At 41.7% G+C, this 26,793-nt stretch overlaps 2 protein-coding genes across 2 annotated transcripts in view; both read left to right on the forward strand.

Annotated features, from left to right (window-relative positions):
* Nucleotides 1-8,379, forward strand: part of psmd12 (proteasome 26S subunit, non-ATPase 12) — a 46,462-nt gene extending 38,083 nt beyond the window's left edge. Inside the window, exons 4-12 of the mRNA XM_061064729.1 lie at nucleotides 457-585; nucleotides 723-830; nucleotides 2,550-2,654; nucleotides 2,775-2,924; nucleotides 3,025-3,159; nucleotides 3,536-3,648; nucleotides 5,533-5,707; nucleotides 6,096-6,173; nucleotides 7,808-8,379. Of these exons, the coding sequence (XP_060920712.1) occupies nucleotides 457-585; nucleotides 723-830; nucleotides 2,550-2,654; nucleotides 2,775-2,924; nucleotides 3,025-3,159; nucleotides 3,536-3,648; nucleotides 5,533-5,707; nucleotides 6,096-6,173; nucleotides 7,808-8,017 (1,203 nt within the window). The 3' untranslated portion in view covers nucleotides 8,018-8,379. The remainder of the gene's footprint in view (nucleotides 1-456; nucleotides 586-722; nucleotides 831-2,549; nucleotides 2,655-2,774; nucleotides 2,925-3,024; nucleotides 3,160-3,535; nucleotides 3,649-5,532; nucleotides 5,708-6,095; nucleotides 6,174-7,807) is intronic.
* Nucleotides 8,380-10,023: 1,644 nt separating this feature from the next.
* helz (helicase with zinc finger) overlaps nucleotides 10,024-26,793 on the forward strand; it is a 61,327-nt gene continuing 44,557 nt past the window's right edge. Inside the window, exons 1-7 of the mRNA XM_061064261.1 lie at nucleotides 10,024-10,106; nucleotides 22,117-22,365; nucleotides 22,707-22,743; nucleotides 23,465-23,589; nucleotides 25,231-25,287; nucleotides 25,600-25,648; nucleotides 25,782-25,857. Of these exons, the coding sequence (XP_060920244.1) occupies nucleotides 22,135-22,365; nucleotides 22,707-22,743; nucleotides 23,465-23,589; nucleotides 25,231-25,287; nucleotides 25,600-25,648; nucleotides 25,782-25,857 (575 nt within the window). The 5' untranslated portion in view covers nucleotides 10,024-10,106; nucleotides 22,117-22,134. The remainder of the gene's footprint in view (nucleotides 10,107-22,116; nucleotides 22,366-22,706; nucleotides 22,744-23,464; nucleotides 23,590-25,230; nucleotides 25,288-25,599; nucleotides 25,649-25,781; nucleotides 25,858-26,793) is intronic.

Below are 26,793 nucleotides of genomic sequence, written 5' to 3' on the forward strand. Positions count from 1 at the left end.
TTTACATCCTGGTACAAAAAACAAAATAGGTCGGATTAGTTATTGTCATCATGGGCACACACTGAATTGTTTTAAACGGCTCTGTTTTGATTTCATGAACGATACGTGTTATCCATAGTTAGGAGCGTAGCTGACATGATTGACAGGTGGGCATGATGTAACAGTCTGTTAGTAGGCTTAAAACCTGCCTCAGCCTGTCGTTAGGTTTACTGAAAGTTAGGCTGAGACAGCATTTCAAGCATGGCTGAAATTAGAAAAGCATGAAATATTTAATTTTACTTGAACAGTGAATATTTCTGGAAAAAAAAGTGAATTAAGATCATGGGGTTTACAGCATTCCCAAGGAGGGAATTATTAAGATAGTACAAGTGTCAGTGAAATAAGAAAGATATTGATTGAGCTGTGCAGTGTTGTATGCTTTGCTTCTTGTTTTAATTGCGACTCACTCCTGCACAGGCATCAGACATGGTGTCCACCTCCAGAATCCTTGTGGCCGTGGTCCAGATGTGCTATGAAGCCAAGGACTGGGATGCCCTGAATGAAAACATCATGTTCCTCACCAAAAGGAGGAGTCAGCTGAAACAGGTCAGATATACCGTTTATCCACATGTCTCTTTCCTATTGGTTGTTTTTGAGCATTACTTTTACAGTTACCTTACAATAACTTGCAGCCATTGTTTTTAATTTTTTGGACTAACATCTTTTTTTATGTGTTTTATCAGGCTGTTGCCAAGATGGTGCAAGAATGCTACAAGTATGTGGATGCCATAACCGATCTGACCATCAAGCTGAGACTCATCGACACACTTCGCACAGTGACTGCTGGAAAGGTAAATAATGTGCCTCTGTAATTAGGGTTTTCACACTTCCACAAAAGTCCTGAAAAACTCTGAATATTTGCAGGAGGAGCTTCATGTGTGAACACAAACAGCCCTAGTATTTTCTCTACAGTAAGTCAGAGTGAGCTGATGTGAGAACTAGGGGTGTGAACGGTTACAAAAAATTGTAAATGGTTACACAACGTCATTTTTTTTCGTGTACACGGTTAACCTTTTTTTTTTTTATTAATAAAAATTATAAAACAATTTTTTTAAATTTATTTTTATTAATAAAAAAAGGAAAAAAAAGAAAAGTGGACCGCAATCGCGCTATACAACCAATGGAGGGTGCGGCCGCTTTTCAGAAAGTTGTCAGACAGATACAATTGTGCTTTATAAAGTAGGCTATATAAGTAACACAGAAAACTTGCCATAGAATTTGTAAATACCTGTATGTATTTATTTTAGGCCTATAACAAGGCTATGATAAAACAACTACCATGATGAGTATGAAATCTCTATTTTTTAAAAGGACAAGAGACAAAGGATTTCTGCGTTAGTTTCTTTTCCTCCACTTAGTAATATGCTTAAATTCAGCGGGTTGTCTCGTCTGATCTGAGGTCGTAGTCGAATGGGCCTGACCCTCGGGACTGTGCAATCCCCCCTACCCGGACGAAGCGGAATAGGGCGGAAGGGCAGTAAGGGAAAGGAATGGGGCTCAATACCCCCCTCTTCGGAGGGGGGTATTGAGCCCCGGACTTACCTTCAACCGGTTACAGCCACTGCGAAAGGGCGACATGGAAAGCCAGAACCTGCACAGGCACGTCCAAACAATCGCCCGGAACTGCACTTCGCTGAGTAGTCTTGGCTGCCATCGCAAGTCAAAAGTGAAACTTACTTATTACTTGACATAATGCCCGGTGGTCAGTTATCCAACATTTATCACGAGCATTTGTGAGTGCAGTAACGTTGTCAAAGTGGAACATTTGTAGCTTTATTCATCTCTAAATAAATAGTATGTGTTATTTTTGATCACTCCACTCTTTTGTTGATAGTCTGATTCCGTTTAACTACATGTAGCATTGAAAGAAAGGCAGATACTCTTATTGCGTTGTATAGTGGACTCTGTTGCTTTGACCGCCACTTCTGCATTGGTTTTTTTTCACATCTTGCCTAAGAAGGCCCCCTCCCGTCTGACAGGGATAGTCTCCAGCTGTGAGGAGCATATGTGAACAGCCAGGTCTGGAGAATATCCGGAGCAGTCCTCCTGAAATTATCTAGATATTTTCAGGAGTGCAGATTTGAAAACGTCTGATGACGTGTTGAAACGTTTTGAGTTTAGGTTTTGGTGAGAAACGTCAGTGAATAGTTGTGTGGAGGAGAAAAAAGCCATAGCAAATAGATAATAGAGATGGAATTATGACCCATTTAGCTAATTAACATGAGCTCTAATCAGCTTATAACTCAACATGAAATCTACTGATACCAAGATTTTTTAAAGCAAATCTTTAAATTAAAATACAATAACTTGTATCCGAATCAGTACGATTTGTCATCTCGTTTTTACACCATATAATAGAACGGTATCGATGGTGGTATAGCTAAAAACACGGGTTGTTAAGGATTTCTTGATAACGGTTTTAACATCCATAGAGATGAATGATCCCCATCCCTTCCATTGAACCAAGCCCCTGGATCCTTGCTAATTCTCTGAACACGTCCCGTTCACAGATCTATGTTGAGATTGAGCGTGCCAGGCTGACGAAGACCTTGGCAGGAATCAAGGAGCAGAATGGAGAGGTCAAAGAGGCAGCGTCCATCCTTCAGGAGCTGCAGGTAAGACACTCCCAGTCGGCATTTTCTTTGGTGTTCTTTTAGACATTCCACAAGATTCATGGCCTGCTGTTTTGCGTAGTACTCAGAAAATATATATATATATCTGACTTTTCTTCTCAGGTGGAGACATACGGCTCCATGGAGAAAAAGGAGAAGGTGGAGTTTATCCTGGAGCAGATGAGGCTTTGCATTGCCGTCAAGGATTACATTCGCACTCAGATCATCAGCAAGAAGATAAACACCAAATTCTTCACAGAGGACGGCACCGAGGTGAGAGAGAGGGGCAGAGAATTTAGCATGAGTATACCACTGTTTATTGGTTCGTGTAACAAACACAAAATGTTTATTTTTCCTATAATGAACAACTCAGGAATCCAAGCTGAAGTACTACAACCTCATGATTCAAGTGGACCAGCATGAGGGCTCCTACCTGTCCATCTGCAAACACTACCGGGCCATCTATGACACCCCCTGCATCTTGGAGGACAGCAGCAAGTGGCAACAGGTACACACGCTTTCTCCTAACTAACAATTAAATTAATTATTTAATCAATTAAATTAGTACAGTGCACTTTAATCAACGCATCAGCAATACACATCTATGTAAACATGCCGGAATTAGCACAAAAGCTAAATTTGTATCTGCTGTTTGAAGGCAGGTACTACCAAAAAACTCTGATGATTCCTTTTTCCATTGGAACATAACCAAACATATTTCCAGCATGTCAACATCCAGCTGAAAAAAGTCTCTGCTAGGAAGAATGATTCAATAGTCTGCAATAATGGCAGAAAAAAGACTAGACCTTTTTCAAAGACTTTGCCTGATGCTACGTCCTGAATGTTGCTCTCAAAGCAAATCTGTTGTGCATGTTGTGTTTCAGGCCCTGAAGAGTGTGGTTCTGTACGTGATTCTTTCCCCTTACGAGAACGAGCAGTCAGACCTTGTGCACAGAATCAGCGAGGACAAGAAACTGGAAGAAATCCCCAAATACAAGTGAGACACATTTTTCTCCTCTGCTTGTTGGCATTCATTGAAGTAGTTGAATGAACATCTTTTTATAGGCGAAGGGATTTGAATCAACAATCACCTATAGAACGTATCACTTAACACTGTGTGTGGATCGACAAACATCTCAAATGAAAGAAACACCTTCAACTCGATCTGTCAAAGCCTGAGTCATCCATGCCAGTCTCTCTATGCAACCACAGATCAGTATCCAGCTTGGTACCTCCAAAGATCAGATCTTACTTGTCCAATCATGCTACATCATATCACACATAGATTATTGCAACTCCTTACTGGTCGGTCTCCAATCCAACCTCTGCAGATGATCCGAAATGCTCTGCCACTGTGCACTTCCTGTCAGCACCTTTATGTCTGATCGGACTCAAAGCTGTTTGTTTGCACAACGACGTTGTTTCCTCCACTCTAGATCCTCGCATGTGTTGTACTTACTCTCTGATGAACATCGCTTTGGATAAAAGCGACTGCTTAATGAATTGTAGAATTGTAATCTATGTGATGCTCAACAGATCCTTAATTGAAGTTAAGATTGCAGAGGCTATGTCATGTTCAAAACTCAGGAAGTGATCATACATTTATGTATGATCTTTATGATGTGAATTAGTGGTGGGCGATATAATGATCTTAGGTGAAGGTGCTGATGATCTGCCAAAGCAGGGAGATCGTAGAACCGGGCTAATGTGTTTATTCTATCATGCTGCAGTTCACGCTCCGACACAGATGCGTCTCCCCCTCCCCGTCTGCGCCGCAGCGGTGAAAACGAAAACGAAACTTAAGTCCGCAAAAACCACTCCATCCCGGTTATATGCAACTGTTCTGATGTTTTTCCAAACCGACACGTCGTGAGCAACAGTTAACTTATCTGCATAGTTTGCACAGTTAAGGTTTACATCTCGGATAGCGACACAAGAAACTGTTTAACGAGCCGGAGAGACGTTAACAGTCTGCAGAGAGTCAGACAGAGCGGCGCTCAGACAGTCAGTGATGAGAGATATAACCCCGGTGTTTAAAATGCTGCTGTCGATGTTTTCTGCTCTCTCTCGGTTTTTAAAAGTTAATTATCAAGCTTCTCCACCTGAAGCTCACCTGTTGTGATAACTGAATTTATAGGGATTACACTAAACAACGTTACACGTTGTGTGCAGCAGCCAGGTGAGAGTGAGTAACCATGGTGAATGTCCCGCCCCCTCTATGAATTAAACTCTTCTTTCAGTAAAACTTACTTTGATCATGTGTCACAGAATGAACACATCCTGTATTATGTTTGATTATATATAAACAAAACTAAAGTTAGTCCAATGATGTCATAAAAAACAACAAAGGCTTCAGAGCCTGTATGAAGCTTCAGCTGTAGGAACTCTGTAGGGCTAAATAGAACAGAAACACTTTAAGTCTACATTTTTTTTAAATGAATGCATCACTGCGTGAAAATGTTCCTGATGAACATAAAAAGAGGATACATTACTAAATCATAATTTCAAAGTGGTGAGGAAAACCTTCAAATTGTGCATAAACATTGATCAAATCGAGGGAAAGACGTTTCTGGTGCCAAAAATATTCTGGGTGAGAGACCTCCAGACCTCCTACAAAGATGTTTTTCAAATAGATTAAACTTGTCAGCACAGTTTTGTGCATTTAAAAACATTACACAGGGAAATAAGTTTGGTTGAACTGGTCAGTAACTTACAAATTTGTCTAAAGATCAGTATGAAAAAAATCGTGATCGTGATTTTGGCAAAAAAAAATTGTGATATGATATTTTTCCCATATTGCCCACCTCTAATGTGAATACGTTCTGTTGCATCGTGTGAACATGGCCGATTTTGTTTTATAATATTCCTCCTCCCTCTCCAGGGACCTCTTGAAGCTGTTCACCACCATGGAGCTGATGCGCTGGGCGTCCCTGGTGGAGGACTATGGAAAGGAGCTGAGAGACGGCTCACCTGACAGCCCGGCCACAGACGTCTTCTCCTATTCAGAGGAGGGGCAGAAAAGGTGGAAGGACCTCAAGAACAGAGTGGTCGAGCATGTAAGTACAGTAAAGTGTGGATCTTTTCAAATAAACTCAAGGGCAGCTCGCAGTGATCAGGAAGTGAAATGGCACCAGCTAACATGCTAATTTCCGCACTGGAACTTGAAGCCAGACTTGAAGTCCCTACAGACCGAGCTACTGCCGCCCTATCACAGCTGTGTAATGTGTAAAAAAAAAAAAGAAGGTGTTAAAGCTCTACAGACTCACTAGCTAAACCCCTGAATATGGACTGCTAATGGATTGATGGTTTTCACTCATGAGTATTTCTTTCAGCTGTGAGTGTCGATGTGACCTTAAAGCTCTTCTTGCTTTAACATCTGATAATGCAGGCAAATATTCTGCTGTGGTTATGTGTATGTTAACGATATTCTCCCTGTTCCCCCAGAACATCAGAATAATGGCCAAATATTACACCAGAATCACAATGAAGAGGATGGCTGGACTTCTGGACCTCTCTATTGACGTAAGCAAATATTTATACTAATTAGCACAAATGTCTGTTAGATCAGGTGATTTATCAGAAGGGTCGTTTCCCAGCAATGTTGTAATTTTGAGTTTAAGATGTGGGAAATGTCAGATACTGATGAAGTGCACTGGTTTGGGCAATTCTGAGAAATTGACACTTGATATTTTTTATTGTATGCCATAGCATAAGTGCCCCAACCGCTCCGTCATGAAGCTCAGCTGTTACTCTTCCTCGTACTTTTAAGATTTAATTAATATCAATGTTCCACTGTGAGATTTGCATTCCAGCGTTAAAAGACAAAATGAGAGGCAACAGCTGTGACATGTAGCAGAGCACTGAGAGACACACATACTATAGGCAACAGCAGCGATGAGGAAACAAAGTCAGCTGATGAAGTGACCTGTGTTCTGTGGACTCGAGCAAAGTTTTTCTGCATTTTGATCAACAGGATACTCATACAAAAATCCTGGAATATAAATTGCAAAAAATGGTTTAAACTGTACTCCTGCAGGATGATTTCTATTGTGTTCAGCAAAGTCCATAATGCACACCTTCTGTGCAGCTCTTTGTTGTACCGTCTGTTTTTACCATGTGGAATTTGTAATCCTGCTAGCAATCCAGTATGATGGTTGAGCTTTCAGCCTACAGTAACGTTGAAAAGTCTCAACTCCAGACCCACAGATCGCAACCGATTTTCCAAGAGTTTGGCTACACAGGTCCGCTGGTCACTTGTTTTCTTTATTGGAGTCTTTTCAATCAATCCAGCGCTCCACAAGGTTTATTTACCAAACAGTCTACCACTGCTTTCTTTAAATGCATGTTTAGGACCCGAGTGAAGGAAAGAAGCCCGCTCAATGGAGCTATGTAGCCCAACACGTTTAGTGCAGAGAAGTGGATACACAATGAATAGAGGTACATTTTCAGGTCGCTGAGTGATGGTGGCAGTTCTCAGTATTTCATACTGGTGAATTGGTTGCACTGTTATGTAGGACGCAGCCAACTTCTTAAAATGAAAATATTAGTATTTAAATCTGTCTTATACACCAAAGCGGGGGTCGACTGGGTCCTGCTGTTAAGCGACATTTTAGCCCTCTTTACATTAGGAGTCGACAACAGCGCCATTAAGAAGCTCGGCTGCCGTTAAGCCTTTGGACTTACACAATGAATAAGTGACAGCCATATTTTTGTTGACAATTGTGTTGCAAAAGTACGAAGAATGGCGTGTAAACAATCAGCAAGAGCTTCACAGACACACAGCGCTGCTCCGCCCTGTTGGAGCGCATGTTACACATTTCGTCTGTCTTGCTCCTTTCATTCTTTCATTCTCTGTTACTTCCTCTGATGCTGGCTCAGGGGCACAAAGACTTAGCCCCACTTTTCCACCTCTGTGTGTTTACGTTGCAGACGATGTGTAACCGGGTTGTAAAGTTTTACTTTTGAACTGGTTGATGTTAAAGTGGAAATGGATGAACTAGATAATCTGACCTGTCTGGGTCTGTTTTCAATGCAAATGTATGAAATCATTCATTGACGTAGTAATTGAAGCAGGGAGCGGAAAAGAAACAACAGCTCAGTTTGACTTCTAATAATTACGCACCAAACTAATCTGATCTGCTCAATTCCTTCACCAGGAATCCGAGGAGTTCCTCTCCAGTCTGGTAGTCAACAAGACCATCTACGCCAAGGTCGACCGGCTGGCCGGCATCATCAACTTCCAGAGGCCCAAAGACCCCAACGACCTGCTCAACGACTGGTCGCACAAACTCAACTCTCTTATGTCTCTGGTCAACAAGACAACGCATCTCATCGCCAAGGAAGAGATGATCCACAATCTGCAGTGAATCCAGAACACAGTGCTTCATTTTATGTGTTGGTTCATATTCTGTTTGTCTTGTCCATCAGTGGGAACGTTTTTGAAAATACAGTCTATAGGCGGACTGTGGAGGAGAAGAATGTGCAGCACATTAACAGCACCCCCAGCTTTGTTCATTTTGTACTGTCCAGTAAACACTGACAATAAACACAAGAGCGCCCCCCCTCTTTGCTTCAGTCTCTCAGTGTCATGGAAGACTGGACCTCTGAACATGTTCCCCATTGCTGTTAAACACATGAAATACAGTGGTTTATCATTTATCGCTGTATAGAAACAACTTTAAAATGTATACTTTTCAATGTAAACAATAAACTCCTCTCCTTTGGTTAACACTTGTATGAAGCTTTTGTGAAACATGTAGCCTAACTTGCCACACAAACATGACTGCAATGCATCACTAGCTTTAACACAGAACTGTTTATAGAGTTGAAACGCTGCTGTCGCTTGTGTCAAACTGTTTTTTGAGTCACACAAAAAGAAGAAATATTTGGTGTGTTCCTCTAAAGTCAAGACATCCTACATTATGAATTAAGATGAGCTAAATCCATGCATGATGCTTGTAGGTTCCTCTGAGTTCATGAATATTGATGAGAAAAATTTGAGTAATTTGACACTTCTACTTGCTTTTTCAATTTTGTTTTCCTGATGCTTCAGTAAATGTAGTTGCAGGACAACAGTGACTTCACGGCCTCAGACTTGAGGTGTTCCCGTAGATAGTGAACATTTTTACCTCTGTGCAATCGACAGAGTGTTGTAGTCAAGACCACACTAACTTATTGTTGTGTTGTTACTTTGTTGTTTTTATCTTTGCTTTGTAAGGTGACCTTGGAAAGGCACCTTTAAATAAAAAAAACTGAGACCAGGGTTCTCAGAGAACAAGACCGAGTCAAGACCAAGGCGGGTTGAGACCGAGACCAAGACTATCAATATCAATGAAAAATCCTCATTTTCAACTGCAACCTTCCCATAACTTGGGGAAGGTTAAAATCAAACTACAGATGAATTGAAGATATTCATTCTTTTAGAAAGAGGTGTTTTCCTTCTAATCACAGTGATGCTGTGGAATAATAGCCTTTCAGTGGCTGTCATGACCCGTGTTGATTTAAAATTCTGAGTCAGCCCAGTCTGAGACTGACAAGGCGGCAAAAAAGTGACATGTTCAAAACGGGCATTGTAGACTTTTTGACAACTTTTGGGTCCCATCCAGAGGTGTCCTAGGCAAAAATTAATTAAGGGCCCCTCCAACCAATATTATATCTACACATGTCCTGATGCTCTTCCTCTTTCTTCTTTCACTCCCAGACAGATAATACCTCTACATCTTTTTTCCAGTGATATTCATTGAAGAACTTTGATTTTCACAGGTGAAATACACAAGATGCTACGCAGGGCAATGAGAGTGAGTGCTGTCAGATGGGGCACCATAAGGAAGGTTTCCTACGGTCACTGCAAAATTTGCACATTTTGAGCCACTGCTGCGGTTTGTCAGCCCTCGGGGGGGGGGCCCTAAGTGGCAGTTGCCTTGCCTTGCCTGTGGACAAGCAGTGCTCCTGTCCCCGTACCGACCCTGATGAGAACCTCTGGTCTCAGGCGGCCTCTAAGAAAGAAAAGTTCTATGTTATGTGACTTCTACAAATAAGTATCAAGAATGGAGCCCCTGAAGTCCCAAAAAAGAAAATGAAATATTTTGTGCGCATTATATATTTGTTTACTTGTTGGTACTTCAGGGACTCCATACTAAAGTACAAATAAAGAGAGACATTGTTTTCCATCCTATTTGTCCAATCTTTATCTTATATTAATCTTTAATTTAAGGATATTTAGAGTTTGCATTAAATAGCAATCAGATAAAAATATGATTGTATTGAAAAGCCCTTTCACAAGGCATGTCCTCACTGTGAGGGGTGCACAGAGAAAACACTCACTTAAACACACGCGCGCACACACACACGCGGGCACACACGCACGAGTCCTCTCAACCTTCAGATCAGTACATCCCACTATGCTTTGCGATGGTCTGACAAGTGGATCCAAGATGGCGTAGAAAGTAAAGCTAGGTAAGTGTTGACTTCCCATTTTCAGCCCTTTCAGTCGTCTTTTAAATCGCAAAGCAACTGACACAAAACCCCTCCCCGTTAATCATTACGACAACGACGAGTGTTTGGAGTCCACGCACGAATAACAACACAATGTCACATCAAATTTTATGCGACCTAAACACCGTGGCAACAGCGAAGGCCCCGAAACCGTTGTGTTACGGCGAACCCAGCTAGCTTAACTAGCTAGCATGCTAACTAGCGAGCATGCTAACAAACCAGCTACAAGCTATTCTGGTTGTGAGCTCGCCAGTTCGGTGCCAAGAAAAGGCCGTGTTTGGGGGCCAGTGTGAGCTAAGTGTTAGCTGCACATACTCAGGATAGTGTCAACATTATTTAGGTTTCTGCAAAAACGCCATGGCGAAGTTAACCAACACTGTGAGGGAGGTTTTTTTTTAAGGCTTTGTAGCGCTGCCGTCATCGCGACAACTTTACAAGGCAAACAACAGCAATAACTACCCGCTGAAATACAAAACAAATCACTCACTACGTCTTTGTTTGGTCCTGTATGCTTTACTAATATCCCCCAATTGAGCTGAGAGACATTTGTAAGTGTTTGTAGCCCGTGTTTTCTTCACATTGCTCAAGCCAAATAACGTTATGCCAGCCAGTCGATGTTGTTTTATAACTCTCCTCTCAGCTGTAAATTTAGCTTTCTCCCTCACTGTGCTGCAGAAAGTGTATAGCTTGTGTAGTACAATCATCCAACTGGACATTATATACGAAACCGATGTCCACCCCACTGCATCCCGCCAAACTAGTAGTTGTTGTTGCCCCTCTGAAGTGGCTGGCTTGCAATCACTAACATTAGGTAACAGCTTTTGTTTCCACTGTTACAAACAGGAGCCTGAATGCGTCTTAGTCTTGGACTATCCTCTCTTTATTTTGGCTACCACTGCATTCGCATCAGTCCCATGTTTGGTGTCATCTTTAACATGTTTCAGTGCTTCTTAGAAAACAACATTTGCATGCCACATAATAGTTAAAAAAAAAAGTCTCCACCCGCATAATATTGCAACTGGACTCATTTAAACGCTTACTTCCTTTTTAATGCATTGTATACAGAACTGTGCAAAAGTCTTAGGCCACCACTCGCTTTGCAAAGTTTTAGTTATAGCTATATCACAATCCGTATTCATTACAGTCTCTTTTGGGTAACAGCTTTTTTTCCACTGTTACAAACAGGAGCCTGAATGCGTCTTAGTCTTGGACTATCCATTCTTTATTTTGGCTCCCACTGTATTTACATCAGTCCCATGTTTGGTGTCACCTTTGACATGTTTCTGTGCTTCCTAGAAATCACATTTGCATGCCACAATATGCTTAAAAAATGTCTCCAGCTGCATAATATTGCCACTAGAATAAATTCACATGCTTACTTCCCTTTTCATGCATTGTATACAGAACTGTGCTAAAACTCTTAGGCCAACACTCGCTTTGCAAAGTTTTAACAGAGTTATGTCACCATCCTTATTTATTACAGTCTCTTTAATGAGGTACAACCAGAAAATACAGGGAATAATATGTACGTTTGCAGAATAAAATGGTTTCTGCAGGTAAAAGACAGTATTTAGTGTGACCTCACGTTGACCTGAGCATGCCTTAAACATTTTTCAGGAAGGCTGTCTTGAAGTTTTCTGTCCTGTATTATACCTGGCTTCTTTCAGTCCCTCCCAGAGTAGGGCTGCACGACAGTATTGGAAAAAAAAACAGCAAATCAAACCATGTGCATACTAGCCCTGCAGGATATTAGAAAGTTGTAAAATATGTGAGTATTTCGATAAGGAAATTAAGTGCTGTAAATAAACAAAGGTTAAAGCGTGCATGTTAGCCATGACTTAGTCTTTATATCTATCTGCCATTCTTCATGTTGACATAATACCCTTTTGCAACATGTCCCTCCTGAAGCCAGAACAGCTTTTTTTAACCACCAAATTGGCACCAATTAATCTAAAACGGACTAAGAGTTTCATCTTGCTGCATCCACATGGTGTTGAAGCGTGGCCTCCATTAAACAGGTAAAATGTGCACATAATGCAAGAGAAATCATTTCTTAAAGGTTTCATTTTTGGGCTTTTTTTTTTTTAGAGATAGGACGGTGGATAGATTCAGAAATTGGGGAGAGAGAGAGTCGGGAATGACTTGTGGGAAAGGAGCCACAGGTTGGTCTCGAACCCAGGCAGCCGGCTTTGAGGACTACAGCCTCTGTACATGGGTACATACGCATACTAACCACTTGGCTTCCGGCGCCCTAAGAGAAATAATTTATTATACACTTTTTTTTGCGGTGAATTCAGACTTTTACGGTGTGTTTTCTGCGAATGCTCATTTTGGGATAACGATGCCATTATGATTTATTGAGCAGCCGTATCCCAGAGGCTGTCCTATTTCTTTCTCCGTCCAGGGGATCCCATACTGCCTCTGTAACATTTAGGTGTGACTCAGAGGTGGTCAGTCCACACAGCACTGCGCTCCCCAATTGGCTTGGCTGAAACTGTCTCACCTCTGTAACGCCTCTGAAGACGATACAGAGGGGGGCATCACTTCGTCCCCCCATTACGCCTCTGCTACATTCAGATTGAAGGTGAAATGTCACAGGGGCATAAATACCACGGTTTGAAACGGCAGTCACCATAGGGCTCATGTTTTATCAGCTGTTTTTCTCTCCAAATGGGATTTCACTGCATCAGAAGTGGGCTTGGAACTGTTGTCGTGCTGTAAAATACATCCTTTTCGAATGAGGCGCTTTCCAGAAGGAATGCCATGATGGCTTACAAAAACATTCATGTTTATGGATCCCCATTAGTGTTATTACTACGGCTAACAACTATTCTTCCAGGGGTCCATGCAAAAGAATACAAGACGAAAAATAAACAGTCAAGAAATAAAAATGCAGGTTGTAGGCGATGTTGAAGAGGTGAGTTTTTAGAGATATCTTGAAGGTGGAGAGTGAGGGGGGATCGCTGATGTTTTTTGGGAGTGAGTTCCAGAGGGTGGGAGCCAAAATGGAGAAGGCCCTGTCCCTGTTACATGAAAGTCCTTTTTAAAGCATTGCATTTAGCCAGAGCATCCCACACAGCGTCCGGTGTCATTATTATTGTCTACCATTATGACATCAGACATTTTTTTTGGGGGTGCTTCGTTATCTCGGCCCAAAGTTGATAAAACAACAAAACCTATGGTGGCCTTAGACTTTGGTGTCTGATGAAGGGCTAGGGCCAGAAACGTCACATGTGGTGATAAATTCCATTTGCCTTAAGTGGGGTACACACTTAAAAAGTAATAGGGCCGATTTTTGATCCGATTCCCCCCTTCTGACCAAAGGCAGCAAAGTACCGATTATCTGATGGATCTAAAGATTATCTTGACAGATTCTCCTGTGGTGTGTTAAGAGTGATTTTGACCACCCCGATCGTAGCGTAAGACGATCTGGGCTGCCCTGATTTGAAATCGTAAATATTAAACTGTTAAATATTTACGATCAGAAATCCTGTTGTGTGGAGAGAACACCAAGGACGGCCGAGTACGGACTCTGTGAATTGTTACGTGGAACGATAGCCAATGACGACGACAGCAAACTTGAAGCATAAATTTCGATGGATTTTCATAAATAAACCAACTTGTTGATTTGTGGCATCAACACGAGTGTTTAATACATCGTGTCATGTTAAACAAGCTGCATTCCAACTGACCGCATGTTTGCTGTAATGGATGTACCAGCTAACAGCTAGCCACATTTAGCTTGACCATCATATTTGTTTACTCTTAAGTTGCGTTTGACCACGCATGATAATACGTTCTGAGAGTGGAGACTGAGGTTGTTGGTGGATGAATGGGTTAGCGTGTGGTGTGCCGAGTTGGTTGTCGCGTTGCACACCACACAATGTAAGAACTGAACTGTTAATCTGTCATGATTTGTTGTAATGTGTGGGCTAGCTCACATTTTAAAAAGCGTTTAAAAAATATTTTAGTGTGCACCAGGCCTTAGTATGTGGATTTGTTTCTCCAGCATCCAGTAATCAATGATTCGGATGTCCGTGCTGTTTGATATTTTTTTGGCACAACACTTTAGCAGAGTACTGCATGCTGAAGCTTTTATCTTGAGAACAATCAAGTGCAAACAAAATACATTTCCATGTTGATACACTTGCTAGTCGTTTGGCACCAGGGGATGGGGGAACCTATGCTCTAGAAAAGGAGCGGCATATGCAACAATATTTGACATTTGCAAAAAAAAGAATGCAAACATTAGTTTTGTAATATTGGCAAGTTTTGTTCCTCATCTGAAGTCTTGTGTTTTTAGAGGAAGTGGACTCAGTCGCAGTTCTCTTCTTGCTTCAGGAACACGTGTGATTGTGGAGAATAACTGAAAAAGGATATTTTGAGTTATTTTGTTTTTTACGCACTAATTGAGTGAGCTTCTTTGGAGTTGGAGATGGGGTGTGCTGTAGATATTTATCTATTTGGCATTTTTTCCTTTATTCATAGGACAGCTGAAGATGGACAGTAAATATGAGGAAGAGAAGGTGGGGTAGATGTTTGTCAAAGGGTTGTACTGGGGGACTCGGATGCATGGAGGATGATAGCCTCTATATGGGGCGCCTGACTGATTTTGGGTTTAATCAAACAGTAAATCCCTGCAAAAAAACTGTTTTATTAACTTTTAGTCCATACATATTGGAAGAGCGGAGGAGACCATACGAGGCATCAGAAACCTTTAAGGAATACTTCACCCGTTGAAACATGAATCTGTATTGAAATTGGGTCATATATGTAGTAATGTGAAATAGTGCTGGGCGATATGGCCTAAATTTGATATCACAATATTTTTTTGCCTAATTTCGATATGACTCGATATTTATTGTATTAAAGTATATAAATGTAGCCTATAAAATTGAATCTCCACTGTATAAAAAAATATATATCACTGGCCCGACCTTTGTAACCACTGGCCCAGGAACATTACTTTTGATTAAAAAAAATAACAGTCACCAATTTACTCAAATATTGTGTATTTTTCTTATATTTATGTGCTCATGTTTATTCACCATGCTGGTAACTGTAAGAGTCTACTTAATCTGATATTAATATGAGGCTGTGATAGAGCTGGAATTGTTATGATCACCTTTCTCTCCTTTCTTCTCTGTGAGAAACTCTTCATCCTTAGCTCTTTACTTTAGGAGCTCTCTTAAGGGCTAAGATTCTTTGTGAATAACTTTTATCTTTACCATGATCTAGTCTTTAACTTTAAGGGGAAATTTAGCTGCAGCGTGTTCCAGCTCCTCCAGCTGTCTGCCACTGTGGCTGAAACTTTTTTCCGTTCTGTTTTCGTCACGCCCTGCTGTCACTCTAAACTTTTCTGGTGATTTTTTTCTTTGAATGCTGATTTAAGCTCGGCTTTAGTCTGGATATGATGGTTTTAAAACCGTTTTACCAAACGTGTGTTTTATTAGAGAAAACCTGTGCTAAAATCTGTGTGCGAGTGTACAATTCGAGAGTAGCGAGCGCGCTCGCGGAAGTGACAGCAGTGAAGCCGCCAGCTGAACGTGCAATCAGCTGGTCAGCGGGCCAGTTATAATGTCGAGCCCTGCGTTATGTGCCCTTTTTTTGGAAGTAATTCAGCCTCGCTCGCATCTTTCTCTTTCTCCTCCGTGTTGGTCGCTTACAAGAGCTAGGCTACTCAGCGGCAGGAGTGGAGACTCCTCCGCCCTTTCGTCTCTGCGCAACAAGCACTGCCACGGGCTCCTCTTCCTCACTGCCGACAGACAGGTCTCCTACTTCGCAATTGTCGGTTCTTCTCAACTTTCTCCATAGAGCCTGTTAGCAAAGCTACCAAGCAATATGGCATTGGCGGACATTGAGTTTGAATTCTGGGAGTGAGTTCCCATGCACTGATCTGTGATTGGTCTGTAGCTTCAGTGGTCGAAAATACTGCTGATTTGACAGAAGGCGGTGCTTCCTCATTCTGCTGCATCTCCTGACTGCTCGCCACGTAAAAGTAATGTGTGTATTCTGACACCTGTGTTGTCAGCTTCCCCCAACTTTAGCGCATAGTGACTGGATATTTACTAGCGGGGGAAGAGTTTCCTTATCTCAGCACATGGGCTCACAGGCACACACAAACATTGTAAATTCGTAGAGCAATACAATGCATGGAAGCGAGTTGAACGCTAAACTGTGAAAAACGTAAGCGTTGAACGAAAGGTGGAGGTAAACAAAAACCACTAAATATTTTGGCTGGTGAGTTCTTCAAACTACCTTTCACCTTGAGGGCCTGTGAGTCTATAAAGGTAATTTTGGACCCTGGTCACAACCCAAAACCAGGCTGTGGGGAAATCTAGGTTGAAACCAGCATCATCATCTTTTTGTGAAGTTTTAATTATCAACAAAGTTTTTTATTTCCATCATGTTTGCAGATTATAACTAGATGTTTTGCTTCACATGTTTCTTTTTTTACTGCTAGGCTGTTAAGATGAAGTGCTAATAATAATGATACCAGTCAAGAGAAAAACTAGAAGTTACTGTACTATGGGCCAAGGTTGAGCTTTTTGTTGCCGTGGTGTTTCCCCCAGCAGGTCATGGTGTACCCTCACTGGCCTGATCCGTACAGGCTGCTGTGAAGAAGGCCACACTGCCTCTCGTTATCTCAGACTGTGGTTGAGTTTCTCATGCAGAGCTGAGTAAGCTAGATTCCTCAAAGCCGCACGTAGCCGCAGTTTTCGTTGGCTGTGGTTTGATTGCTGGAGTACGAGTAGTTCAGAATGATTTTGTTGTTTCATGACTTACAAATAATTTAATTCTAATTTGAAGACAATGCATAATTTATTCTTAACTTAATTTTATTTTTTGACAATGTGTGGGTTAAAAAGCTGCAAGCCTGTTTTGCTTTGTTAAAAACTAGAGGGGGCGCGAGGCTTTGTCTGCTCTCAGGTTGTCAAAATTAGATTTGCACATATTGACTAAAATCATGATAAAACACATACTGTTTATAGAAAGGTCTTTTTGGTGAGAGCAAGTGTGTGCAGACCTGTTCTGTCTGGATTTTAATAATGGAAAATATTACAATTTATGTTAATTATTGCCAGCCATGTTTTTTTTTTTTTAATTGGGTCTTTGGGGGTCCCCGCTTTACTAAAGCCAGGCTCAGACTACAGGAGTTTTAAAGAGCGCAAATTATCCCCCTTCTCCACCTTTTCAAACAGTCCCCTGTGGTCTAAATGAAACATCTGTGCTGTGCTTTGGTCAGAATATAACATGAATCAAGCACCAGAGGAGGTTTGTGACCCTGTATAAACCAGCTCTCTCAGAACGCTCCATTTTGGTGTGTGTGTCTCTTTAAATGCAATGAGCCCCCCCTGAGTTTTCCCCGTAGACATCACTTCTTCACTAGCGAGAATAAAAATGGCGGACCTGTGCAAAAGTTTTGTTCTAGGCTGGGGGTGGAGTCCATGGGTGGAGATACCAGGGGAGGAGAGCGGATTGTTTTTTACCAGAATCCCACTGTGACATCACAAGGAGAGCAAATTTGAAACGGAGCATTTTTCTCTGTGTTGTAAGACTTATGCAGACCACAAACGAAGGATTGGATGGTTTTATTTCACATTTTGTGGGTCGGTAGACACTCATATATGTTCAAAATCACTGTAGAAGTGGATTTATCAGAACATGTCCCCTTTAAAACACTACCCGATTTTGAATTCGGGCAGCATCACACATAAGGAGAATCTTAACATATTTTCTTGTCCATCATTTCAAGCATGCACACACTACAAGATAGGAAAACCTCAAATCGGCCCGATTATCCTGTGGTCTGAGCCAGGATTTAGATACAAGTAGGGGGGGCTCTAAGGAAAAAGGACATAAATATAGGCGCAGGTTGTTTTATTTTGCACCCTCTATTTTATCCTCACTATACAAAAGTCTACTTGTACACTTGATTGTGTGTTCCGATGTAAAAATTATAAGTGACACACATTCATTGGGCAATAACACTCACACACATCTGTAATCAGAGAATATGACAGCAACTGCACTTCAGAGGTCCGACTTGCCGCACTGTTGGTTCTGCAAACATTGATAACCAAAACATGTTGTGATGAACTACCTTCTTAGCTGACGTTTTAGGAGGGAAGCACTAAGAAATCAGACAAATGACTGTTGATTACCAGGTGACCCACAGGTATGGGCCGGTCTACAGTCCACTGAGGATCTCCAGTCGATTGGATTGTTTTTCCATTTGTACATGCCGTAAAGTTCTGTGTTTAGGAAGCGCTTTTAATACAGGTTTAGACAATATATTTCCATATTTTCTTGCTGACTTTCACACAGAAACATTGATATTTCATTGTGTATGTTCACTATGTTTCAAACGCTGCTTCGTCTTTTTTCTGTTCACTCTCACCTTGTCTGCTCTCATGCAGGTAAGAGCTGTAGGCCGGCATGTGACAACAATCATTAGCGTCAAGTTAGAAATGTTACAGCCTGCTGTAGACTATCACTGTAAACTTCATTAATCTCCATTACAGAGCGCTGTGTTGGGTCCAAAAACTGAAGATCCTAAACGCTAGGGGTAACGGTACACAAAAATTTTGGTTTGGTACATTTTCGGTACAGTAAAGGGACCTGATGCAACACTTTTTTTTCTTTATTAGGAACATTTAGAATTTCCCTTTTACACATTGGGCTAAGTGCAGCATCGACAGTTCAGACTTGTACACCTGCTCAGGTTACTTTTTAATAACATTTTAAATTAAACATTGTAAAAAAAAAATAAACTTATGCTGCATCCTTCAACCAAAAGAGTCTCCAATAAATAAAAGATATGAATGAAATAAAGCATTTTAGAATGAAATGGAGTAATTAATATAGCCTTTATGTGAAAATATTTATTTTTAATTTCACTGACACCTTTTAGTTTATGAAGGCAACAGTTTTTTGAATGCCCTCTGAGCACATAATAAACCTAATCACATCTGGGACAGTTTCATCGCAGAACTTTTAATATTTCCCTCTGTCGATATAAGAACTTCAAAGGCATTTGTTGTGGCTTTGGCCCGTTCAGAATTACTAGCAAAAGGCTGTCTGTTGGGGAGGGAGGGTGTTCATTCTATCATGCTGCAGGTTATGCTCCCATACAGACGCGTCTCCCCCTCCCCTTTTGCGCTGCAGCGCTGTTTGAGCGGGATCATCGCTGAAAATGAAAGCGAAACTTAAGAGTAAGTCCGTAAAAGGAACTCCATCGTAGTTATATGCAACTGTCCAAACCGACAGGGCTCGAGGAACTAGTAATCTGCACAGTTTGCACAGTTTATGTTTTGACTTTTTTACAAGTTACTAACTAAAAGCTGTGTCCCATACCAGCGGCCGAAGCCTTCCTCCACACTGAGGTGTGCTTCTGCTTTGCAGTCCGTGTGGGAACACAGATTAAAGCACTTTTGTTCAGCGCGTACTCGGATCGGTCCGCGTGCGATCTGAGTACTAGCACAGCAAGCGCTGCAGTGCAGCCAGTACACCGACACAGACACACACACGCAGATCTGCTAAATGAACGGTGTGTGCTACATGTTCAACAATGTCAGAGATTATTATAGAAATAAACATTACAAAAAAAGTATGGCCCGATCCTTGTTGGGTTTTTGTGGCTGATACCGATATTAGTTAGAGATGACAAATCTGATGCAGACCACACTAGCTGCACAACTTTTCATCATAATTTCTCCCTCACGATGTCATAATCATGCATTTAAAGCAAACTCCTTCAGGAGTGCTCCTCTGATTGAATGACTGATTGAGCTGAACTACCGTACTGTAGCTAGTAGGAGTGCAAACCCTATGAAGTGAGAATGGACAGTACTAAAAGAGTGACACAGCTGAACTGAAACTGCACTCTGTGGACCTCGCTGAACACAAAATAAATTGTCACACAGGAAGACAGTTTAAACATTTTTTTCTCTGTCTGGGAAACCCCCTCAAAATCAGACTGCGTCTTATATACCAATGCCATTTATATTCTGGATTTTAAGGTACTGTTTCTAAAAGGATGCAGTTTCTATATCTCAGTCTGTAGTTCTCAAAATTGAAAGCACTTTCTAAATAAAGAGGGAGTTCATCTGCTTCTATTATTATTATTAATAATATGATCATTGGAATTGCAGCAATTTGTAAAGCATAAAGTGGAAAAAAATAGAGGATGTGATGCATTATTAAAATTCCTGGAGAAGCATTTTGATTTACAGTGACATTTGAGTCATGTCTAGCTGAGGGGTGGGAGAGTTGTATTGTTATTGTCTTCATTTTTTTGGTCGATCTGAAAAACCGACCCACTGATACAAATCCGTGATCTCATCCGACCCGTGTTATTTGTGGTTTGTAACACGACTAACCTTCTACATTCTTACTGAGTAATCTTAATATAGCCTTTATATTCTGCATGATCAATTCTGATAGTGCCCTTAGCCTCAGCAGTCAGATGACGGCAGACAGTCGACTCCACTGTTGTTGGCTTTGCTGGAGATGATAGAGTAGGCTGTCTCAGATAATGCTCCGGGCGGCTCATATGACCACTCAGTTCTTAGCTTCATGTGAATGTATTTCAATGTAAACCGTACAAGCAGAGGGCCTGGAATTTGATGTGTGTTGGAGCTCTGCTGTAAGGCCTCATCTTCTCTTCTTGGTGATTTATGATGCAGAAAAACCACATGAAGACACGACTCTTGGTGAGCAGACACCCAGAGCGCATGCTACCTCCCTCTGTGCACCATTTCTTTAGGAGAGACATGAGCACTGTTTCTTGGAGCTCATGATAAAGTATTTTAATTGCTTGTTTTTGTGCCCCAACAATCAAAAGCCATTTTTAACATGCACTCCTGAACATGTCTGAAAATGTAAGAACCGGCTGCCCTTGTAATCTTCCTCCTGATTTGCCTGTTCACATTCCCTCACAGCAGGAGACTTTGTGCCTGTTCAGTTGGGGGGCGGGTCTCAGGTGGCAGGACTTGGGCTGTCATCTTTTTTTTCAAAGTTCGAACATTTCTTCAATCCTAGGGGAGAAAGTTCACATTGAAACTGTAATGAGCTGTTGAAATTCAAAATATTCAGTCCATCAGCGTACCAGGCCGTCTGAAGGAGTTTAATCCAGCAGAGGGCGCTCTCAGCGTAACTTGACCATTACATGCACTCTTGACCTCAGTAAACTGAGACTGATGTTGAGGCAAAAGCAATGGGGACGAGATTCAGGAGATGCACACTTACACGAGGGAGACTTGTCTCTCTGCAGACAGTAGCCCACTGCTTTGGTGGAGAGACGCAGAGTCGCTAAATACTTACCCACAAATATTTGTGAACCAGGAATGTCTGTGCGCTCTGAACGTGTGTTCTCATCAGCAGGTAATATTGTGAATAAATAGAGAGCTGCACTCGACCCCAATCAAGCTGATAGACTTGAAAAATTAACCAGTCCTATGCTCAAAAGGTGAAAGTTATGTGTCATATTCTTAGAGAGGATGAATGGAGTTCGGCTGTCCGCTGCACTTTTTTGAGATTTAAAACTGAGTGAGCAGAGAGAGAGAGAGAGAGAAAGTCAATATATGATCCTCTATTCACCTTTTAGAACAAGAGCTAATGCTAACCATTCATTTCTCTGATCTTTCCTCCTCCAACATTTCTCTCTCTCTCTTTGCCGTGGGAAAATGTGGAATTATACCCCATCATCAGTTCATTTCCTGTAAATCCCTCCTCGGAGCGTCTTCGAGGGGTTGGTACTGACTGATTTTGAGAAAGAGCCATTAAAGTGCTTTCATATCTTCTTAAAAAAACTTGTATTTTTAGCAGTTAATTTTTGCTATGTTGCTAGAAAAATAACAGACTCGTGGTCGTTACAAGATGAGGAAATGTTTTCTCCTGTCACACACTCTGTTTCTGCAAAGATTGATTCATATTGTCTCTTTCTTTCTTTTCATTTTTCACCTTCCAGAAGTTTTGTCCCTAAGTCATGGCGGACAGGAGAGCGGAGAAGTCATGTGAAGAAGCCAGTAGATCGTTAACCAGGCGGGAGTACGAGGCGGCAGTCAGCCACAGTACTGACGCCTTGGTAGTCCTTGCGCCCCAAGCCCAATCATCCGGTGCCCCTGTCTCGCCAAGCCCTACATCCCTTGTCGCTGCCGCCGCTGGACCCCTACGCAGCCGCGTGCTGCTCTACAGAATTGCTGCCTTCCTGCAGCTGGTGAGGACAGTTACACTGAAATTATGTAGTCTGACAATTGTTCTTTAAGTCCACTGCAGTTCCTTTCATCTCTTGGTAAATTAGCTTGAATGATGCTCAATCCTACATTCCTACTCCATGGTTCTGTTATTTAATCTTCCCAGAGCTCTTCAATTACACAACACACTTAAGACTTAAGATTATGGAAACTACTTAAATGCTATAATGATAGTGTGAGGAACTCCACTGTGAGGTAAAGATAGCCTTTCCTGGAGCTTACGTCATCTCTGACCCTCAAACGCAAAGTATTCCCGTCTGTTATGGCGACCACTTCTCAACGTTCTCTCTTCTTCTGCCAACAGAAAAACTATGATGAAGCAGATGAAGACTGCAAACATGGTGAGTAGGAAGTCAAAGTGGAACCATCTGCTGATATTGTATAAGCCGTTTTCACATATGCATCTTGAAAATGTCTCGAGAATTTCAGGAGGACTGGAAATTTTCTAGAAACGCCCAATAAAGTTGAAGTGAAAAAAATCAGCTGTTTGTGTTAATGATGCAAAAGTTAAGTTAATGTCTCTTAGGGCGCACGCACACTAGGTAACCCTTACAGTGCCTGAGCATACTTCACCCTAAAAGTCTGTTTGACTAGTGTGAGTGCTCGATCCGTGCTCAAGCACAACACAGTTCATGCACGAGCACGAGAAAGGTTACACAACGTGGACAGCCATGTCAGAGTCTTACGGCTGTATCAAACTAAAACGACTCAAAATAAGACACAGGACTCGACTGCGCGTCCCTTTCATTTTTTGATTTTTTGAGTCTGTCTGTCTGGTAAACTAAGCACGCTTCATGATCACGTAAAGCCATTCATGTGTTGTATTACAAGAGGTAACCATGCTCAGACCTGGTTGGGCCTGGAGCAGTGTGAGTGCAGACCAGCGGTTCACCTGGATGTGTTACATCATTCTTTCAGCTTGAATACAGTGCTCATTGAATTATTCACTAAGTGTTAAACTATAATCTTGAAGAAACAGACATCAAAACAGCCAATTTAGTGTTTTTTTAAAAACCTAACTGAATGTACTAAATCCATTTTTTATTCTTTCTCCCGTTGTAGTCATGGCAGAGGAGATGTCCAGGGGGGACGGGTCGCTACAGTCCAGCCTACGCTCCATGCTGTTGGATGGCAGCCTGCAGGAGGTGGTCAGCATCCTCTCCAAAGCCTTGTATGGAGAGCAAATGGTATGATAAATGGTTTAACATGTACAATTTCAAAATAGTATATGTCGCTGTGCCTTTTCAGGACATGGGAGATGCACATATTGATGGTTAATCATGCTGTCGATCAATTTGAAATGAATGTAATAAATCACATATATCGATATGCGAAAGATTCAATTACAGTTAGATGTCCTGCACGCACATGCGCACACAGGAACGCCAGCCACCACGCGCACCCGTGAAATTTTGGTGCAACAGAAAAACAGTCTGTGATCCGTACAGACCAGATCTGTAAGTTGGGAACACATGTGAGCCGGTCAAACTTTTCTCCGTTCAAGCTCAGTGTGTCTGCATTCATCAACAAACTGTAACTCGGGGCGCTGGTGGCGCAGTGGTTATTGTGCGCGCCCCATATATGGAGGCTATAGTCCTCAAAGCGGGCGGCCCAGGTTCGAATCCAGCCTGTGGCTCCTTTCACCATTCTCTCTCTCCCTGATTTCCGACTCTATCCACTGTCCTATCTCTCCAATTAAAGGCACAAAAATCCCCAAAATAAATCTTCAAAAAACAAAAAACAAAAACAGTAACTTAATTATTACCACAGCCTGCTGTAGTAGTGAACTTAACCACACACTATGTTATATTCAAATACTGAAGATGGAGTGTATACTGCATCCAGTCATTCACACAGAACCTCTTAACGAACGGTCTGCTTATGCCACGTGTTCAACTTTTTCAAAGCTAGATCTAAGAAATACAACTTGTTTTTTTTAATTCACTGACAGATATTTGGATTATTATTATCCTCCTCCTCCTCCTTCTCTACCTCCGCTAATGTTTACTCCCACTTTCATACCTCCCACGCAGTGTTCCCTCAACTCCTCCTGATCTGCTCAGTCTCTGGTATCACACTGTAGACCCCGGTGTTAGAATCCTACACTCAGAGTTTTTATTGACTAGTACGAGTGCTCCGTACCTCAAGCACGGGACACTTCCTCTGCCCTTGCACGGTTGGAAGATCTATCTCTAGATCAAGCTCGGCGCCGTACGGGGCGACAGGAACCGCGCGAGTGCGTCCTTAAAGAGCACTCTTAAGTACAAGACTTGTACTTGAGGATCCGCTTGGAAACTCTGGAGGAGGAAGAGAAAGTTTTTAATTTGCTGCTTTGTTTTGTTTCACTCACTGTTGCTGAGCTTTCCTGTTCAGAGGTCTGCACATGTCATGTTCCTTTGTTTTCATTCAGTCTCTGAACCGCAGTGTTTCCCACAGAATGACTCGATACCTGGGCGGTGGAGTGCCCCGAAAAAAAACCCTCCAGTCTTAAAAGACAAACTTCTACTGAGAGACTAAAGAGGGACAGGGACAGTAAATAGGAGAAAATATTCACGCTGAGCAACACAACACATTTAAGCACTAGTAAATGCATTAGACAAAAGGTTGAAAGTTTTAATGTCTGAGGTATGTGTCAGACATCTCGTCCCACAGAGCTGCAGATACTCAAACTTTCTGTAGTGTAGATTTTAAATTTGGGGTGAAAGATATCTGAGGACTATGAAAGTATAAAATCACAAAGCATGATATTGAGGTTTATTCTGACATATAGACTGACTCCCAAATTGCATCCCGATGATGTAATGAAAGTCTTTTTTCTTCTTTCACAGAATGGCATCGTCACAAAAGACATGAGCAGATTAAAAATGCTTTTCTCAGAAATCGAGGTAAGAGCTGCAAACATTACTGCTGTGCCTTCTGTCCTCATCTTGTTCCTGCCTCTCGGTGCTTGTTTGTTTTACAGACGATGGTTCAGTGCTCACAGGCGAGGGCCATAAAGATGACTAATAGCCTAATTCCACTGCTAACTTCATTATTTTGTGCTCCTCTGCCTAGCTTGTAGCTATTGTGGATTTATTACTCATTAGTCTGCAATAAGTCCACTGGTCCAACTGCATGTTTTATGCTTTTGTTAGTAGCTCACATAATCATTGTACCCTCGTCTGCACCCATTAACCCCTGAGTTTTGTCTCTGGCAGGCTATAAACAGGGAGATGGCACCAGAATACACAGATGACCAGGAGGAAGGTGAGCAAATCTGAAGCGTGACGCCTTTATTTTCATACTTCAATATCAACACAAACATTTATTAAAATACTAAGAAGGTTTAAAAGCAAGATGAAGCCGATCGTTTAATCTCCGTGTGGCTGTTCATTCACAGAGGTCCAAGATGGATGGCAGTTCCGGCCTCCGCCCCGAGGAGTCACCAGCAGTGAGGAGTACACCCTCTGTAAAAGGTAATACATAGTGGCTGTGTCTGAAATCACAAACTCCTCCACTTATCCCGACCTCCCACGTGGGGAGTTCTCTGTAAAAGCACGATAAAGTGAGCTCGTCGGCACAATACAATAGACCACTGTTAGACAATATGCCATATATTATTGGCAGACACCTAGGATCAGTGATAAATAAAGGCATGTACTTCAGGGATAACTTACATTATATCGAGGGTATTTACTCAAAATAGTTAATTATAATAGTGTAAAGAACCCGAGCCACCCAACCCTCCACTACCCAGTAGATTCCTCCCAACCACTGCTGCCTTAGCATATATCACACATCATGCACACACACCCAGGCTCAGGACAATATGTCTGCATGTGCCCTGTAAAATGGGGGTCCTCTGCCTCAGCTGCCACCGCTGAACCCCACAACTGGCTCGTGATCCTTTGGCCTGCCGTACTATTATGACATCACACGTTGCCTGGAAACATAATGTGCCTTTTAAATTAGAAGAAGCCCGCCTCCAGTGCGTTTTTGTGGTTTGTAGTTAAGTTTGGGAAGCTGTACCTTGCATATGTTTGTTGTGCTTAAATATATTATGTACAACACGTAGTTAAAATTGTCACAAATCTTTTGTCTTTTCATTCAGATAACTGCTGATTTATTTATGATAAATAAAATCTTCTGTCACGGTGGTAACAAAGCTAGTACTAACTGTACAAGCTATCAAAATAACATCAAAGTTGTACTGGCTGTCTAATTCAATATTTTTAGAATGGGGGATGCTGTATCTAGTGCCTCTTGCATTTTGCATTCTGCATTTTCACTGTGTTACCTATGTACTTTTGACCTTTGTCTTTTTACTGTTTTGTTCTGTTGCCCTTTTTCTGTCTTCCCGCAAAACCAATCGCTCTTCAGGGACAAATAAAGTTGAAGTAGGTGCTTTACTA

The sequence above is a fragment of the Labrus mixtus genome, chromosome 2, assembly GCF_963584025.1.
Source record: "Labrus mixtus chromosome 2, fLabMix1.1, whole genome shotgun sequence".
Taxonomy (NCBI): domain Eukaryota; kingdom Metazoa; phylum Chordata; class Actinopteri; order Labriformes; family Labridae; genus Labrus; species Labrus mixtus.